This window comes from Pteropus vampyrus, unplaced genomic scaffold (genome assembly GCF_000151845.1).
Source record: "Pteropus vampyrus isolate Shadow unplaced genomic scaffold, Pvam_2.0 Scaffold1, whole genome shotgun sequence".
Classification (NCBI taxonomy): domain Eukaryota; kingdom Metazoa; phylum Chordata; class Mammalia; order Chiroptera; family Pteropodidae; genus Pteropus; species Pteropus vampyrus.
This window is the reverse complement of record NW_011888782.1, coordinates 7,206,238-7,225,752: the sequence shown is the minus strand read 5'-3', so window position 1 is coordinate 7,225,752 and position 19,515 is coordinate 7,206,238. Positions and strand designations below refer to the sequence as shown.

Below are 19,515 nucleotides of genomic sequence, written 5' to 3'. Positions count from 1 at the left end.
ATCTATCATTTCCTACTGAAATCTCTGCTCCCATCCATTATCATCGTCTGTCCTCAAAACTGCAATTAGCTTCTAACCTGTTTCCTTCTACTATATAATTTCAACTTTTAAGATCTGCTTTCTTAGCAACTTTTAAATATACAAGACAGTATTATTAACTACAGTCCCCATGCTGTACATGACATCCCTAGGACTTTTTATTTTACAACTGGAAATGTGTACCTTTTGACCACCTTAACCCAATTTGCCCACCCCACATCCCTATACCCCTCCACCTCCACCCCCACTTCTGACAACCACCAATCTGCATTCTGTATCTACAAGTTTGGTTTTATTTTGTCTTTTTTTTTTTTTTTTTTAGGTTACACAGATAAGTAAGACCATGCAGTATTTATCTTTCTCTGCCTCCAAGGTGCATCCTTTTTGTCACAAATGGCAGGATTTCTTTCTTTTTTATGGCCCCTGTCCTCATAGACCTTACACATTTTAGAAACGACAGACATTAAACAAGTAATTACAGCATAATGAAATGTGACATGAAAAATGAAACCTTTTTTTGCTATAGCTGGTTTAGGATTTAGACTCTTCTTAAACTATAAGCTTAAGAAAATATGTCTCAAAATTTACATAGGTCCCAGTACAAGGCCTTCCATTCACATTAGCCATTCCTGTGAAAGGGAGGTTTAAAATGTTCATTATAGCTGAGCACATTGTTATTCCAACAACACAGAAGTTCTATTACTAAGAGAGAAAAAGAGAAGGAATATCAAGTAGGCAATGACAGTCTCTGTCTTAGTGTTTAAAAATATATTTGTCCTGTGAATGAATAAAATCATCATTAAAGTCACTCCATCACTTTGATTTCCTCAATTAATAACATTCATTTTCTAACTCTCACTTGACAATACTCATTTCCTTATTATCTTAGGTCATTAGCTTTCCTAGTGTCTCAATTTGTTTTAAGTGTGTTTCTACTATAGATTTATTAAAGTACAGTAGTTCCCCTTATCCGGGGGGATACATTCCAGGACCCCCACTGGATACCTGAAACCACAAACTGTACCAAACCCATATTTACTATTTTTTTCCTATACATACTTACCTTCAAAAGGTGGTATTGCAGATGAGCTTCCATCTAAGTAGATCCCTATTTGGTGTGAGTAATCAGGTATTTAATAAGAGGCATTTCTATGGAAACAAAAGAAAAACAAAGGTTAATGAGTGGAGCAAATTGTAAACTTAGTTTCTGAGTCTAAAAGAGTTGTCAGTCGAGAAATTTTCGAGATTTAAGCTCGAAGCATCTTTAGATGGCAGAATGAGGGTGACACTTTCAATCTGATGAATTTTCCTGGTTTGCAGTTTGAATGTCTGATGATGTCATAATTTTCTGGTGAACTCTCTGAGTGGCCTACACAGTGGCAGGCACGAAGATGGTACATATATGATCTGTTATGGTGAAGTTTATATCAAGTTGTCTCTCTTTAGCTAGTTAGGGTGCAAGGGAAAAACAATTTAGTTTTTAGTGATTCTAAGTCAGAAAAGTGGGAGAAAATTGGAAATGTTAGTTTGGAGAGTTGTAATCAGATATTAGAAACTAAAATTCAGGATCCACTCCAGTTTGCAGGTAGATAGCAAAACCTCAAAGACAATAAACCAGACTAGAATCTGATAATGGGTACACAATAGTTTTCTATTGAAATACAATTTTTCTCTCTACAGTTACCCCATTTTAATCAAATATATTCACAGTAACACTAATTTGTTTGTATAATAAGTGTAGTCTCATTAAATTTGGCCTTGTTACTTAAATAAATATGGCAAGAATAGTGATATTATGCACATTTTTAGATTTGATACTTCAGTTAAAGTTCTGCTAATATCCAAAGCACTTTATTGCCTCAATAAAGTGAATTTTAGTGCCTTAAAATTGGTAATAAAGAATCTCAGATTAGATTTTTAATAGTCTCTTTAGGCTAAGCATGAAAGTTCAATGAGATTCAAAGTGAGTACACAGTTCAAAGATAAAATTGTTAAAAATTTCAAGAGGCTGCAGAACATTAAAGCAAGTATGAAGTCCTTCTAAACAGAGGGCCCCAAGTACAAAGTAAGCATGTCATGGAAACCATTTAGTGAGCATCCTGAACACTGTATGGTGGGATGAGGTGGGATGAGATATGGATGGACGCATATAATACACATATTTCATACATTCATATACATGCTCCATTGTCTCATCAGACTTTACTTACAAGTTATGTGCTCAAAGACAATTAAGCATTTCAAGATGGCAAGAACAGAGCAAAAACCTCTCTGCTCCTTCCTGCTCCTTGATGCTTCTGCACATATAGCCATACCGCCCAGTAGTAATAATCTGAGTACTAATGGACATAATCTGGTGGATGACACTTGCAGAACAAGTGTGGGCTGGAGAAGGATGTCTAATCTCTTCCACAGAAATCAGGAAGGCCTGAGGTGGGGCTTAGACTAGAGTGAAGATGTAAATGTTAGTTATCTTTAAAACAACAACTTTATAATAAATTGAAAGCCTAAATTCAAAGCACTTGTTTAGGTTTCATTTATCTATTGTTTTATTGTCCCAGTGAATATTTACTGACTTACTTCAAATTGCTAAACAGATGAAGATTTAACTATGAATAGGCAGATACAGTTCCTTCCCTATGCAACTTGAATAAACAGGCAATAAATGACAAGTCGGTGCCACAAGGAGTACCTAGGGGAACCTGTATGGCAATAAATACAAAGGAGTGTACTTAAGGGGGCTTTGGGGAATGATAAGACTTCTGGAATTCACCTCTATGATGACACCTGCAGCTTGGGTGAGTAAGAGGGTCCAGGGGGAGAAAAGACTCTTCTTGACAAAAGAACAGCATAGGCAAAAGCAGTGAGAACTATACGGAAATGAAAAAAAAAAAAAAATTCAGAACAGGTGGAACCCTGGGGGTTCCATTGGGCTCTTTAAGAACCAAACACCTGAAGGAGTTCTTAAATGCATTGGAGAGCCATAATTTAAGAATTTCATAGTAAATTATATTTTCTCTGTCAAAATAACACTATGAAGAACATAAGGGAGTAGAGTCTGTCATCAAAGTAGGTGCTTGTGCATCTCATACAGATTAGGTAGTTGGCTGGATTACGGGATGGAAAATAGTGAGTTGAATATAAGAAACACTTAGAAAGTAGAACTGACAAGACTGGGTGACAGACTGGACATGGAAAGACTGCGAGAGAATAAAGAATTAATTAGAAAGATTCCCCAGACTTTGGGGACGGTAACAGGATAGATGGTGCCGTTTCCTGAGGGTTAAAGAGCCAGAGGTAATCGGGCAGAGAAAATACCTGAAGCTGAATATTTCAGGTATCTGCAACTTCTCCAATAATACACTGTCAATCCAAAATTTGCTCCCTATTTTGGTTTTAATATCCCTAAAATTTGCCTCCGTGCAGCAGGTTGACTGCTTGAGTGGGTAACCAACCTAGGAGATTCTTCTCACAAGAGGGAACCCTCGAGCACAACCTCGAAGATGGGAAACTGTAAAATGAAAGAATCGGGAAGCTTTCCGGCGCCTTAAAATACCCACCCCTGCAAGGATTGGGAGGTGCTCCACCTCTAAAAGCCGACTGCTCAGAGCAGGATAGGGCCATCAGGTCAAGAGAAGCAGACTACAGGCTCCGCCCCACCGCGACGGGGACTACGAATGCCCGGATGTGGATTCTCGGAGAGAGTGAGTCACGTGAGGACGCCCGGCGGGGCGGAACTCTGCCTGCGTCGGTGGTTGCGGCGTCGTCTCACGTGACCACCTGCCACCCAGCCAATGTGTGAGCACGGCGGCGAATTTTGAATGTGGTCGTCTTAGTCGGAGGGTGACGAGACGGTGCCGTAGACCTGGAGGTCCCGGAGCACGGAGCACACACAGCTGACAGTTTCGCGCAGACTTGGAATGTGAGGAGGAGGGCGACAGCTGCGGCAGAACTGGTAGCCAAGGTATTGTTGTGGACGTACCTGTGGGAGGCGGGTCTCCTGGCCCTCTTCCGGCAAGGCACCGCTGCCCCCCACTCCCGCCCCCTGGCTTTCCTGGAGCCTCTCGGAGAAAGAGGAGGCCGCCAGATTTTCAGGTGTGGATCAGGGGCGTCGTTATCCTTGTTCCTTTTCCCTCAGGGGTCTCTGTCGTTCAAAGTTCAGTGGTCAAATGCTCAGGCTGCGGGACTGACTGGGTGTCTCTCTGCTCAGCCATCCTACCTGCGCTTTCGGGTGACCCAGTTTCCTCTTCTGTCAAATAAGCGGGGACCCAAACCTCCTCTCTTGCCTTGCAGAATTGTGTAAATTAAGTGATGTGTAAATAAAGCATTTACAATAGTTAAAAACCAGGCTCATCCTAAGGGCACACAAACTGGCAGCAGTATTTTGTGCAGCGCAATACTGTTGATGCCCTCCCCTTTTGCATCATGCGTTACCCTGAAGAGGCCTGCACCAACCAATCACCCCCACCTGGCTGCCTCAGCGGCAGGAATGACCAAAGAATTATGACAGAGATAAAATATTCTAAGTACTTTTGAATCCATACCCCTTACCGAAATGCTATACCGCTCGCACTGTGGCCTGTTTTCATTCCTTCTCTCCACCACACCCCCCTGTTATCACCATCGGACTAAACAGGAAACAAAACTTCCGATAAGGTAAATTTCTTTTGTGATTTTAAGTTGATTAAATGTAATAACAGTTTTTTAGGTAAAGCTTTGCTTTTGAAATACCGTAACTAAACTAACTCGATTAGTTACTCAATCTATAGGGCTCTCAAACATCTCCAGTTCAAACTTCAAAAACTCTGCTGTGGTATGCTGTTTTATACAACTCAGTATTAGTGCTTTAAAAATAGTTGTGCTTGCTCTACTGGAAACATCCCAGTATATATTATATCTATATTGGCAGAAAGCTAATATTTAAGTGGGATCTAGAATATCTATATTTAGGACCCCAGGCACTGCATGCAGGAACATAAGGGCTGGAGAATTCCTCAAGAAAATGTAAGGCTCAGGAAAATATTTGACTAAAAGGAGATGAAGGTAGCCTTTGTAGTGAAAATTGTCTATGTAGATTGTTGTAGGAAACAATTATTTTTTTGCAATTTTAAGATCTACAAAGTGCAATCTAGGTTAAGAGATGTTCATGAAAAGTAGTTTGACATGCTTAGTAGCAGAACGCTGAAGCATATTTGCAGCATTGAAAGATTTAAGTAGATTTATGTATTTATATATTCAATAGCATATTACACTTGTCAATGTATGTTTTGCTACTTTTAACTGTGTATAAAACAGTCATTACTTAATGTCTGGTTTGCTATATTCATGATGTACTAGGAGTTAGCAGACCTGAGTTTTAGTATAACTATGAGAAAATTGACATGTTCCTGCTGGTTCTAGCTCTATCATTGTTATGAAGCTATGTACTTTGAGCTAGTTCTTCATTTACTAAGTTCTATTTAATCATTCTTTATGAACAGCCTGTGTTTTCAAACTTGTGTTATATTTGATAATACTATATTTTAGAAAATTTAAATATTCTTTATTTTAAATTTCTAGGTAGAAGATGGCCAAAGAAAGGATCCTCAAAAAGTCCTTTCAGGATAGCCTTGAAGACATAAAGAAACGAATGAAAGAGAAAAGGAATAAAAATTTGGCAGAGATTGGCAAACGAAAGTCTTTAATAGCTGCACCATGCCAAATAATCAGTAAGATTTTCATGTTATCCTTTTGCATCACTTTTTAAGTTTAGGTTTAATAACTAATAAGACATTTTTTATCCTCTTTTAGCCAATACTTCTACACTGCTAAAAAACTACCAAGACAACAACAAAATGTTAGTTTTAGCTTTGGAAAATGAAAAATCCAAAGTGAGAGAAGCCCATGACATCATCCTACAGCTGAGAAAGGAATGTTACTACCTGACATGTCAGTTATATGCACTGAAAGAAAAACTTACTTCACAACAAACAGAAGAACTTGTTCAGGTATTTTAATTACAAAGGCTAAATTTCTAAGGAAAAAATGTTAAAGCTATGACTTAGTAGATCAGTTGTAAATCTATGAATTAAATCAATTATGTTTCTTTAAATTTATTACTGATAATTGTGTTATAAGTGAATTGATCAAAACATCTTTTTTTAGTGCTCCAGCACAGCTATTGTATATGGCCAGTTAAGAACACTTCAAGCATAAAGGTGATTGAGGCTTATGTTTGTATAACTTGCTTCTGAAAGCATATAGCAAGACAAAGTACAGAAGAAATATGTTTAGCCTTTTGCACTGCCAGTCCCTTTAAATGTTCAGCTAAGTCAGTCAAAAATAGGACAACTAAGTTAAAGGTCTAAAAGTGGTAGTTGAAGCAGACTAGTCCAAATCAGTACTATGATTCTTAGCTTTTCTATGTAATTTTGCTATCCATTGAGGTTTTATGAGAACTACTTTAATTTGTGGGTGGAATGTATTTAAGTGCTTTTTGGAGAATCATTTTTACCTACTAGGTGGCTAAATAAAGAAGACTTGACATTAAGAAATATCTTGAACATTTTACTGTCCATATTTTAATCTGATTGTGTCCAATGTTGTACAGAAGGGCCAGCCAAAATATGACAGACATGGAGAAAGCTTGATTTAGGATATTCTTTGTCTCTTTGCACCTTAATCCCGAGAAGAGTAATAATGAGTCAGTTTCTTTTCTCCTCTTCCCAGAAACCACTACCAGGGAAACTCATGGGCAGAAAAAGAGAAAAGCAGTACTGAGTGTCAGGTGTTAACAGAAGAGTTTACTTTCTTCCCAGGTGGCCATTTGTTTGCTTTGCTAGTGAAGACAGTCATGTTAGCAGGGGACCAGAGAAGAAAGCCAGACCATAGTGATTAGGTTAGGGATATAGACTTGAGAAAGGAATTAAAGTCACCTCTTTGTTGACAGGAGGAGTCAGTGAAAGAGTTCTTGCTTCCCTGCAACTAAGGTGATTCCATATTTTTTCTGTGCATGGTATACAGAATGTGTGTATATATGTATATATACACATATATATACATATATGCAATATATACATATACAGTATAATAGAGAAATGTCTCTATAAAGATCAGATATGATTTCTTTACCTTCATGTGAGGGTTAGGTTATTTCAAATTTTTTTTTCCATTCAAAATGTAATCTTTCCTAATATTTTTCTTCTCCTTGTTTGTTCAACTAGTGAGGAAAAGTATTCCTCCAAATACATTTGAATCTTCTTCCCTTTCCAAAGCTTTTGCTGAAATCACACATAGAATAATATAAAATAGTACCCAGTGAGATAATCACAAAAACATTGGGTGGTAATTTTGTTATTGCAGGCCTTTTGACATTTATCAATGATTTTTCAGTATTTATTAAAACATACTGTTAATTGCTGGGCGAATGTCTTCTTAGCATTTAAAATATCAAAGTTCGTTTTCTGCCACATACTTGTTGCATATGTCACTCTACACTCTTGCTTCCTTGTTTATCAAGTCAATTTAACAGTGATGGAGAAGCTTAAGATGCTTTAATAAGAATGTTTTTCTTGTCTACCAAGTTATCTTATAAAGATTAATCAAAAATTAATTTCTAATAGCCTTTTGTTCTCTAAACTTTATAATAGATCTTTTTAATAATTTGTTTTTAAATTATATCACACTGCAATTAAACAGTCTCCTTTATTTACCTTCGGTAATAATACTAGTTTTAGAACATTAGCTATATTGAGAAAAAATTTAAAACTTTTAACAGGATTAAATTTCTGGTGGTTTTGTTTCTGGTGAATAATTTTAACCTATTCATTATAATATTACCATATCACATGTGCATCAAATTTTAAAAAACAACTGAATTAGAATGACTTCTTAGGAATCGGACTGGAACTCTCGTCTTCCTAATACAAGTCTACAAATCTCCCTATATCTATACTTGTGTTCTCTGTCTTCCCTCTTGTTGCAGTGGCAGAAGTGTCCCTGCTCCTATCAAAGGCCAGGCCCTTCCCTTGTGTATCGGTTCCCTTCTTCTCTTCTACCTTAGGACTTTGCTCCTGAAAGTTTGTGCTCTCTTCCAGCATGTATCTCCCTCTTTGCTGAATCATTCTAGCTATCATACAAATGTACTTTAGAATCTCTCACCTTAAGAAAGAAAGAAAATAAATAAAACCTCCTCTCCTCATCTCATATCTCTTTGTGCTTATTTCTCTGCTTTTTTTCACGCAGAACTTTACCAAAGAGAACAAAGCACTTACTATCTTCACTCCTTCAGCTTCCATTCACTTTTGAACTTACTGGGCTTTACTCATACCTTTCTATTGTCACTGTGTCAAAGTCGCAAAAAACTCCAAGTTGCCAAATCCAGTGTCGCTTCTCTTCTTGACCTTGAAGTCATAACAACACAGGGTATTTGCTGGAAATACTCTGATCTCTTACCTTTCTTAACCATTATATTCTAGTTTTCATTCTACCTTCTATCTGTTCCATGTCAATCTCTTTTCCTGACTTCCTCACTTTTAAATGTCAATGGTCCTAGGCCCATCTTATCTTATCCACTCCCATAGCCTTAAATACTGTCTATCTGCTGGTAACTTCCAAACTTATAGTGCAAGACACACACACACACACACACACACACACACACAGCTACTACTCGATATAGCCACTTAAATATTTATAAAGTTTCTCAAACATATTTTGTACAAAGCACAATTCTTTATTTTCCCCTTCCCAAATATATCATATACTTCTACCTTCCTCTGTAAGTCTTAGTCATCTCAATAAAACAGCCTACCCATTTGCTGAAGTTAAAACCATAAAAGGATACCCTCTCTCTCATTGTCCCCACCTCCACCCCTGTTCAATCTGAACATACTTGGTTATCTCAAGACCTTCCACTCAGCTTCACCTTCATAGCCACAGGACTCCAGTCCTATGTAATATCATGCCTTGCTTAATTTACTGTGATGACTTCATAACTCCTGCCCTTGACCCCTTTCAATCCATGTTTCCACACAGTAGCCAAACTGATCATTTTAAAACTTAGATCATTTTATTTCCCTGCTTAATATTTAAGTGACTTCCCATCACACTTAAACTAAAATTCAAACTCATGGCTCTCCAGACCCTGTATTATCTGGCGTCTGCGCACACATCTTCTACTATTCTTCTGTTCCTGCACTGTTCTCAGTTACTATATTCCAGCCACAGTGGCCTTTCTTTTCTTTTCACAATAAGGTTTTTCCTACATCATGACTTTTGTATTTGCTGTTTCCATGGCTTTCTCTTCTCCCTGTTCTTTTGGTGGCTGGCTTCTTTGCATTCTTCAGATTTCAGATGAAAGCCACCCTATCTAAGAGTCCTCTGTCACTTCACCCTGAGTTATTTCTTTCATAACACTTAACATTATATGAAATTACAGAGATATATATATATATGTATGTATGTGTATATGTATATGCATATGTGTGTGTGTGTGTGTATATATTTAAAATTTGATCTCCCTACACTAGAATGTAAGCTTTAAGAGGGTAGGACTTAACCTCTTTTAGAACAATGCCTGGCACCATGGTCAGTAAGTAGTTATTAAATAAATGAATGCTTTGTTATGAATATTTCAATTTTACCAGTGTCTTTTTGTTTGTTTGTTTTAATACATTAACAGAACCATGAAGTTTGTCCCTCTGGAATGGACTCCAATAGTGACAAGAACTCTGGGGATTTATTTGTGAAGGATTTACCGTTAGTATCAAATTCATTATTATGATTATTAATACCAAGAAAGTATTAATTCTGTGATCTATTTATGAAAGGAAATTTGCATCCTATTGACTCTAGTATTTAGAGTCTGATGTTCTCTCTACTGAGAATGCATTTAAGGAAATTTAGTATGTTGAAATTCTGGTATAGATAGCCAAGCCAAAGCTTTCTTATATTTAGTTCCTTTTTTGATGTCCAAGAATAAGCTTTTCTAGAATTTTTAAATTATTCCTTTCAGTTATATTTTTCTTGTATCAAGATTTTATTCTAAGGATTGGTTATTCAAACGATGGCATTTTGCTAATACTACAAATAATCTGGTTTAGAAAAGAAATACAATAACATATTTAACAACACTATCACCTTGTCTTGCTTAACCAATATATTTCTAAATACAATCATATTTCTTATACCCTCTTGCCATTTTCTTGGATTAAGTATACTTTATTTGTTTGCTATTAATTATTGAGATATAATTACATACAGTAAAATGCACAGATGTTAATTATACAGTTCAATGAGTTTTACTAATGTATATACCTATGGAACCAAAACCTCAAGATACAGAGTATTGCCATCACACTGGCCTGGAGTTTTTAAATATTAACACTATTGACGTTTTGGACTAAATCATTCTTTGTTACAGAGAGCTGTCCTAAGCAATGTGGGATATTTAGCAGCATCCTTGACCTCTTCTCACTAAATACCAGTAGCACTCCTTTACCCCCAGTTATGAGAACCAAAAAGGTCTCCAGACATTGCCAAATATCCCCTGCGGGGATATAATTGTCCTCAAGTAGGAACTATTGCCTTATGCCATTCCCTGAAATCCTTTTTGAGTCTATATCCTCCTCCTTGCAGAAATAATCACAAATATGATTTCTTTTCCCATGTTAATTTTGATCATGAATAGTTTTAAAATCGTTCAACTTTAAGATCCGAAAAAAGTATGTAATGGGCAAAAAGTAAAATACGGTAATTGAGTTTTTATAAGATTTCTAAAATTGTTATTAGTTGGTTACCTAAACCTATATTTAAATTTTGGTGTCTAGAAGCAAAAGTTTTCTACAGAAAATAAAGAATAAAGTTATAATTAAAATGAAACAGCCAGTAAATAGTAAATACTTTTTCCATAAACCAAAGGCAGACAAGATTTTTAAAGAAAATAAAGTGTTAACTTCAGAGGAGTCAGTAGTTAAGCACCATAAAAGCATGTAGAACCGAAAAAAAATCACAACTCACTAGGCTCCAAAAGAGTGGAGTAATCAAACTGCATTTTTAAATGTATTTTATAAGTCAGTTCTGATTGGCTATTTCTCCAGTTAAGTGAAATTATGAGTTATGGCATGTTTTAAGGGAAGAACAGTCTAATTTGATGTTAGTTATTCCAGTAGGAGTTGGGTGTTAGTCATAACAAATCAGCCTCCATGTAATCAGTATAAATATTTTTTGGTTTCCTTTGACATAGAACCAGATATACTGATTTAGGATGGAATTATGAAATAATACTGAAGAAAAAAGTTAATATCAAGAAAGTCTTAAATTTAATTTTATTGCATAATTGTTTAAATAAAATTCTATTTTTCAATGGTTTTTTCCAAGGCAAGTTCCTCTGCAGGAAGCTCACCTTCCAGGACAAGGAGAATCATTCCAAACAGAAGGTAATTCAAGTGAAAATTTGAAAAATATGACTAAGGGCAAGAAGAGATCTTCGAGAACAGGAACATAATTAAATTTCTCCAATTTTTCTTTTTAACTTAAATCTGCTCAGCTAGTATTCTTCCGCTCATACAGCCTTTTATTTTTCCAAATCTATAATCAGAAACCTTGGTTATAACTATGCCTATAATTTACTGAGCCCAATTATGTGTCAAGCTCTATGTTAGGCATTGTACGTATATTATCTCACTTAACCATCACAACAACCTTGGAATATAGGTACAGTCAGTCCCATTTTATACTCAGAGAAGTAAAGTATCTCACAAGAAGTAGCCCAGATGGTAAGAGTTAGGGTTTAAACTCAAAGTCAACCTCCAAAGCCATGCCCTTCTTTCTACTTTTAAATTGATGTGTCCCTATTAATATCAGTCCTCTCTACTTGAACTCAGCTTTAAAGAAGGGATAGCATTTGAATAAGCAGAACCAAATATCCTCACTTTTCTTAAAAATACTTAATATTTCTTACCTAAAAGGTTTTCCAATTATCCTAATTTTACTCATTTTTCAAAGAAGAATTCAGCTCCTACTTTCTTGGTGTATTTGTCCTACTTTGGAATGTGAGATTCTCTTCCTCTGAATCCTATACACATAGATACATATAGATTACTACTAGTTATTCTTTAAACCAAGGGCACATAAAACCCCAAGTTAGAATATTTTAGAAGGTTATATAAGCTTTCACAGGTCAGATATAAGTCAAGTTGTGAATTGATCATTGCCAATAGATAGTAATATTAAGTTCCCCAGATTTTTATTACAGTAAATGTGGGGAAACAGAATTATTTCATTTATTCTGTTTTTAACTTTGCATTCTAAGATTCTTGAAATTAAAATTTCCATAAAGTAAAACTATTTTTCTCATTTATTTTTTAAATTCTTAGAGCAAATATCCACTGTGCCTCAAGACAGACTTGGATTTGATTTGAATTCAGGTGAAGATAAGTCTGCTGATAATGTCTTACCTAGAACTGTATCTCTTCGTCGCAATTTAAAGAAACAGTATAACAATCTATGCCAATTCAATACTTTGGATAATTTTGAAATCAGCCATGTGTCAGAGCAGTCTTTTGAATTGGAAACAATTAGAGTTGTAGAACCAGTAGTAAATACGTACATATCTGAAAATGTAGAACAAAACGTTTGTCAGTGGAACAAGTATCAAATTAACTTATCACCAAAACTGATTCACCCAGGAATATCTACTAAAACAAAAGAAGACATTTTAGAGTATAAATCTGAACAAACTAAACGTAAGCATAGAGATGCACAAGGAAGGAAGAGAGAAGAAAAAAGAAAAACTAACAGAAGGGGAAAATCAAAATCTGTATCTAAGTATAAATGGAGCAAAAGTAAAAATAAAAAACCGATTTCCAAAAAAAAGTTGGATGATTTTGTCACTTCCAGTGATGCTTACAATTTTAATTCAGAAGAGCGTATTCACGTCACTCCTTTTCGACAAAAAATGAGCAATGGTTCTAAAATAGAAGAAAACAGCAATGAATCCGAAGTGAGCATCTGTGAATCAAGTGGCTCAGGAGATGATTCTGATGACCTCTATTTGCCTACTTGCAAGTACAGTCAGGATCTCACCAGTGAATCAGATAGGAGCCCAGTCACCAGGCCTCGATCTAAAAGAGCACTAAAATGTAGAGATGAAAAAGAGATGGAGAGTTCTCAGCCAACAAAAACTCCTACCAGTAAGTGATCTGCTTGTTTGCCTACACTTTTAATGTTTATGATAAATGATCAGTCCTGATGCTTATATACTACACTTACCATCTGTTTCTCCGGGGGAGGTTAGAGACTTACCATCTGTCTCTTTGAGGGAGGTAACAGTCTGATTAAATAGTGGGGCGCTGAGGGTGTAAATCACAGTTGTGTTGCTCTGACCTGCTTTAAGCTAATTTAAATTCTCTTTAGAACAAATACTACTTGTTATGGGGAAGGCATTTCTACTTTCAGTAAATGAAGGCAAGGCAAGGAAAAAACTCGTCTGTGGAATTAGGCTGAATTAAAATATCTTTTAGACATGCACCTGAAACATCCCCTTGAAAATGAAATCAAGCTTGAATCCAGTGACCTGTCATTTTAATGCTTTGGTTTCTATTCAGTTTGACAGGAACCATGATTTTAAATAACTTTCTAGTTAGTGAAGTTGGCCTAATAAGACTAAAAATCTTCTCAATTGATGGACTTAGTATTTCTTTTTTAAGACATTTGTAAGACATCTAAAAACTGTGGCTTTGTTAGATCAAAAGTCAGCATGGTTCAAAAGTTGATGATACAGCCTGCACCTGCCCACAAAGATGCTCACCTGGGAACTTTAGTTCATACAGTAAAACCGTATATAGTCAGATTGTATCATTCTCAGAATTTTGCTGTTATTTGATCCTAAGAATAACTCTATGAAATGTGTCATCATGCTTGTTTTGTTTATAAAGAAACTAAAGCCTAAAGGAGTAAATGACTTCTGAATAACAATCAGTTAGGTGGTGGTAGCACACAAGTATCTTGTTTAAAAATATGCTATAAGGTTGCTAGAGTAAATCAAACAAGATTGGCAAAATGTTGGTAATTATTGAAGCTGGGTAACTAGATTTATTATACTGTTGTTTCCATCTTTGTATATACGTGAAATTTTCCATAAGCTTTTAAAAGAAAAAAGTACATTTTGAAATAGTGTTACTCAGCTGTGGTCTCTGGACCATCCGCATCAGCATTACTTGGAAACGTCATAGAATTGCAGAATATCAGACTATACCCCACACCCCTGAATCAGAATCTGCATCTCTTTAAAAAGTTCCCCTAAGGATTTGTATACACATTAAAGTTTGAGAAGCATTGTTCCAGAATATGGCAACTGATGTTATCACTTAACCATATTTTCCAAACTTAAAGTTGGAATGATTAGTATAGTACAATATGTTTATGTGAGGACAAAAAAGAATATTTGAAACCCATATAACCCAGGAGAAAGTAGCTGTTAAATATAAAATTATCTTACACTTGCAGTTAAGTTTCTTAGGGAATGATTTGCTTTTTAGAGCTATTTGAAGAGACCGTTTGTCTTGCAGTGTCCTTACTGTGTACTGGGTACCTGTCTCCCAATATTGATGTAGCTCCAAAGTAGAATGATTTGGATGCTCGTAGGAAAAACATTGGGTAACTTTTTAACCTACTAGCTTTACTAGAGGAAACCCCTTTTCTCCTGGTTTATACAGAGGCTTTGTTTAGACTTATCATTTATTAATAGAATGAGTTCAAGTGCCTTTATAAGACTATAGGAAGCTACTTGATGATAAACTTTGGTGCTGAAAGAAAGGCTTTGAAGATTCTAGAGAGCAAGGTGTGACTAAAATGAAATTCCATAATTTAAAATAATCGATTATTCCTAAGTTATCCTAGAATTTTGAATTTTTTTTATTTTTAAGAATTTTAAGATTTAGCAAATTTGTGTCAGCTCTTCATATCTATAATAAATATTTCAGTGTGATCATGAAAAAATGAACAGATTAAAAAATCTATTATAAAATGCTGGATTTTATATACATTTAGGATATGTAATTGCATACAATTTTATTTACTATGGGAGTTTTCTTTTTTTTTTTTTGGAACTGTATTCAGTAAAAATTGTTTTTATAGGTGCACTACCTGAAATTCACCGGTCACCTCATTTTGGCCTGAAGGATATCACCAATGTCCCCTTGGATCCTGAAGTGAAAATCAGAAAACTTTCTCTTTCTCCAAAAAAGAATAAAGAAATCCCAGTAGTGTCTCTGCCTAAGCGTAGGTGCACGACCAGTGTGAATTATAAGGAACCCACACTGGCTTCGTAAGTATTTAATTTATAGAAACTCACTTTTCACTGGTATATTTTACAATAACTTTGTACTGAAGACTAAGTTAGTACTGGAATGTTAAAGAGCTCTGTTTACCTTTATAGGAAACTGAGAAGAGGGGACCCTTTTACAGATTTGTGTTTCTTGAATTCGCCTGTTTTCAAACAGAAAAAGGATTCCAGACGCAGTTCTAAAAAAAAAAGTATGAAGCAAATACAATGAAGCATTTGTTGGATGCTGTTTAAATTCATCACCCCTTATACTGCTCGGAGAGAATCTGTAAGATTCTGTAAGTTCAAGTGTGTTGAACTACTGCCATAGAATATTCTCTTGACAGGACTCTAGATCGTGGACATTTCTTCAAAACCGTACTTCAAATGTGATTTTTTTTTTCTTAAACCTTTATTAGATTTGGTTTTTCTGTTGTTGCTTTAAATATAAATAATTGCACTTAAGCACTATTATAGTTAGAGTCCTCATACTGCCTGAAACCCTTAATTTTGGTCGAAATGTATCTTATACCAAAATTTTGGGAATTAATGATTATTCAAATTAATGTGTTTTAATTGTAAGTTTCTGGCTTTTTTGTGTTCCCTTAAGCAGAGAACACTGGGATGAATGATTTTTGAAGACAGTCTGAGGATATTTTGAAACTCCTAAATTTTGAATAAAATAAGTTCTTGACATTCACACACCGTAGGGTATACTGTATTGATGGTTGATCCCTTTAACCATTATCTTATTTAATTTATCAGATAAAATGTGTATGAGATCATGATTAGAGGACTGATGGTTACTTAGGCTGAGGGACTTGGTAAGTAACTAACTCTGAACTCCAAGCGCTAAGTGTATATAGTTTAAATTGATACTTCAGCAAAATCACAAATTATGTCATGGATTTTCAAGATTGTTCTTTAGTCAAAAACTTCCAGTGTTAAATGTGTGAATGCCAAGAGTTTTTTTGTATTTTTGATCAAACAATGAGATGGAATTAGTTCAGTTCTGAAAATTCAAAGCCAATGCTTATATATACCTCTTTAAACTTTAAAGCACTGTAGGTTATCCACTTTTAAGGAAAAATAAAGTTTGTATGAAGATAGTGCTTGTGTTTTCTTCTCTTCTTTAAATATCAAAGAAAATGTATCTGGCCATCTTACCTTCTAGCCTGCACTGTTCTCATCCTTAGACATTTCTTACCCTACACCTTGGTTTTCTCTATAGTCATTGCCATGATACTCTTAGCTCCCCTACCATAGTCTCAACCTAACACTCCTCTCTTTCAATTTTTCATCATGAAATATCCAGGTCCATGATCAACAAATTCTGTTTTACTAGGGGACTCTTCCAATCCTGACATCAGAGTTTCTTGACTGCATGTCTGTATCTTTCTGCATTCTGTATCAGTTACACCCAAAATCCTTTACATCAGCCAAATTTTTTTGTTCCTGATGGAATCACTTATTCGTGTGTCTTATCTCCCATCACAGTCTCATTTTTTCCAACCACTCCATTTATATATATATATAAACTAGAAAGGCTACCTTTACATAAAATTAAACACAATTTAAAATTTAATTTCTCAGTCATAGTAGCCACATTTCAAATGCTCAATAGCCACATATGGCTAGCAGTTACCATATTGGGATCAATGCAAATTTAGAATATTTCTATCACCACAGAAAGTTCTATTGGACAGTGCTGCTCTAGGCCAGCATTGGACAAACTACAGCCTATGGGCCAAATACAGCCCTCTGCTTTTGCATTGTTTGCAAGCTACAAATGGGTTTTTTTGTGCTTAAGTTGTTAAAGAAAAACGCTATCAATTTCAATGATAGAAAACAGTAAATTTGAACCCCAATTTAGTACTTACATAATATCTGATTTTACCTCTTTGACTTGCAAAGCCTGAAATACTTACACTCCAGCCCTTTACCAAAAACGTTTGCCAACTCCTGCCCTAGATCATTTACTGCCATTACTTTTACTTTATAAATCTTTTCTTCTGACATTTTCAGGTCTAGCTTTGATCTTTACCTTCCTTTCATCTTTAAAATCATTACTCTAAATTTGGTATTTTTGTACTTTTTATATTTTGTATTGCTGTAGCATTTATTCATAGATTGTTAAGAACTGTTTTGTATTTTAACATTTTACATGTTGTACATCTTTTTGCAACTGACTTGACTTAGTGTTGTTTTTGAGATTTATCCATGTTGGTAGATGTAGATTATTTTCATTGTCGTACAGTATTTTGTGATATGAATAAATCAGACTTCTTTGAGAGACAATTTGCTTTCACTTTTTCATTATTAAAAAACCAGCACTACAGTGGATATTCTACATCCTTGTACACATGTGAACAAGTTTCCATGAAGTTGATACCTAAAAGTAGAGTGGCTTTCTAAAGTGTTTGTACCAATTCTCTTGACACAAGGAATATATCACTCTCCTAACAGTAATTTGTTTCAATGTTCCCCACACACTATCGCTTGGTGTAATATATTGAACACTAAATTTAGTCAAGCCAATGAGTGTAAAATGGTTTCTCTTTCAATTACTTATACGATTTTATCTTATCAAGTTAATTACTTGTGAGAATTAAAGTGTTTATTTGGTCATTTTCATTCCTTCTATGAATTGCTTATATCTTTTGCCCATTTTCCTATCAGAATGTCTTAATAATGTGGGTTCTTTACATATTCTAGATACTATTCCTTATCTTTACATGGGTTATAACTCCTCAGTTTCTACCTTGTTTTGTTTTTTATTTGTTTTTATTCCTTGTTTACAATGTTGATGTTCAGGAGTTTTAAATATTTAGTGTCCTCTATCATCTCCCTTAAGGTTTTTGTCTAAAATTTGTAGTTTTGCTTTTCATTTAGATCTTTAAACCATATGGCATTTTGAGGAGTAGGGACCTAATTTTATTATTTTTTCCCGTGAGAATAGACAGTTGTTCCAGCACTATCCATTGACTTTCATCACTGGTGAATATTGCTCTTTGTCACACTGAGTTTCTTTCCATTGGTTTCTTTGTCTAGCTTTAGGCTGGGTACTGTATAGTGACGTGTGTGTGTGGTGGTGGTAATGGTAGTGACAAAATATAATTAAAATTGGTCATTTTGGTCGTTTTTTAAGAATACAGTTTGGTGGCATTAAGTACATTCACATTATTGTGCAATCATCACCATTATCTACCTCCAGAACTTTTTCATCATTCCAAACTGAAACTCTGTACCCATTAATAATTCCCCATTCACCACATCCCACCATCCCTTAGTAACCACTCTTCTATTTTCTGTCTATGAATTTTACTATTCTAGGTAATTTATATAAATGGAATCATATATTATTTGTACTTCTGTGTGTCTGGCTTATTTTACTTAGCATGTCTTAAAGGTTCATCCATGTCATAGCATGTATCAGAATTTTATTCCTTTGATAAAGCTGAATAATATTCCATTGTATATACCACATTTTATTCATGCATCCAACAATGGATATTGGCGTTGTTTCCACCTTTTGGCTATTGAGAATAATGCCTCAAAGAACAAAAATGTACATATATCTGTCTTAGTCCCTGCTTTCAATTCTTTTGGGTATATACCCAGAAGTGGAATTGCTGGGTCCTATGGTAATTCTATGTTTAATATTTCAATGTATAATACTATCTTGCAGAGCAGCTGTACCATTTTACATTCCCACCAACAGTGTACAAGAATTTCATTTTGTCCACGTGCTTGCTAACATTCATTTTCTCTTTTTATGATAATAGCTATCCTAATGGGTGTGAAGTGGTATCTCGTTGTAGTATTGACTTGCACTTCCCTGATTAGTGATGTTGAACATCTTTTCATGTGTTTATTGGCTATTGTATACCTTCTTTTGAGAAATATCTATTCAACTTCTTGGCCTATTTTTAACTTGAGTTGTTCTTGTTGTTGAGTCTTAAGAGTTTCTTGTATATTCTGGACATTTATTCCTTATCAGATATGTGACTTGTAAATGTTTTCCCCCATTATGTGGTTTGCCTTTTTATTCTGTTGGAGTGTCCTTTGATGCACAAGTTTTTTTAACTTTGACTAGGTCCAATTTATTTTTCCTTTTGTTAACTGCCTTTGTCATATCCAAGAGATCATTGCCAAATCCAATATCATGAAAC

At 35.1% G+C, this 19,515-nt stretch overlaps 1 protein-coding gene across 5 annotated transcripts; it reads left to right on the top strand.

Moving 5' to 3' along the window:
• The first annotated feature begins 3,788 nt into the window (after positions 1–3,788).
• SGO1 (shugoshin 1) lies at positions 3,789–17,641 on the top strand. 5 transcript variants are annotated; one of them, XM_023531229.1, is made up of 9 exons: positions 3,789–4,003; positions 5,599–5,747; positions 5,830–6,026; positions 9,701–9,777; positions 11,398–11,456; positions 12,396–12,446; positions 12,708–13,211; positions 15,157–15,346; positions 15,458–17,641. In XM_023531229.1, exons 2-9 carry the CDS (start codon positions 5,606–5,608, stop codon positions 15,573–15,575), a joined length of 1,338 nt encoding a protein of 445 aa, XP_023386997.1. In that variant the 5' UTR covers positions 3,789–4,003; positions 5,599–5,605; the 3' UTR covers positions 15,576–17,641. The 5 variants fall into 5 exon arrangements, with proteins under 5 accessions (XP_023386997.1, XP_023387030.1, XP_011354444.1 ...); XM_011356295.2 differs by adding an exon at positions 4,676–4,695 and having other exon boundaries at positions 3,808–4,003; positions 12,396–13,211; XM_023531262.1 differs by lacking the exon at positions 12,396–12,446.
• The last annotated feature ends 1,874 nt before the right edge of the window (positions 17,642–19,515 follow it).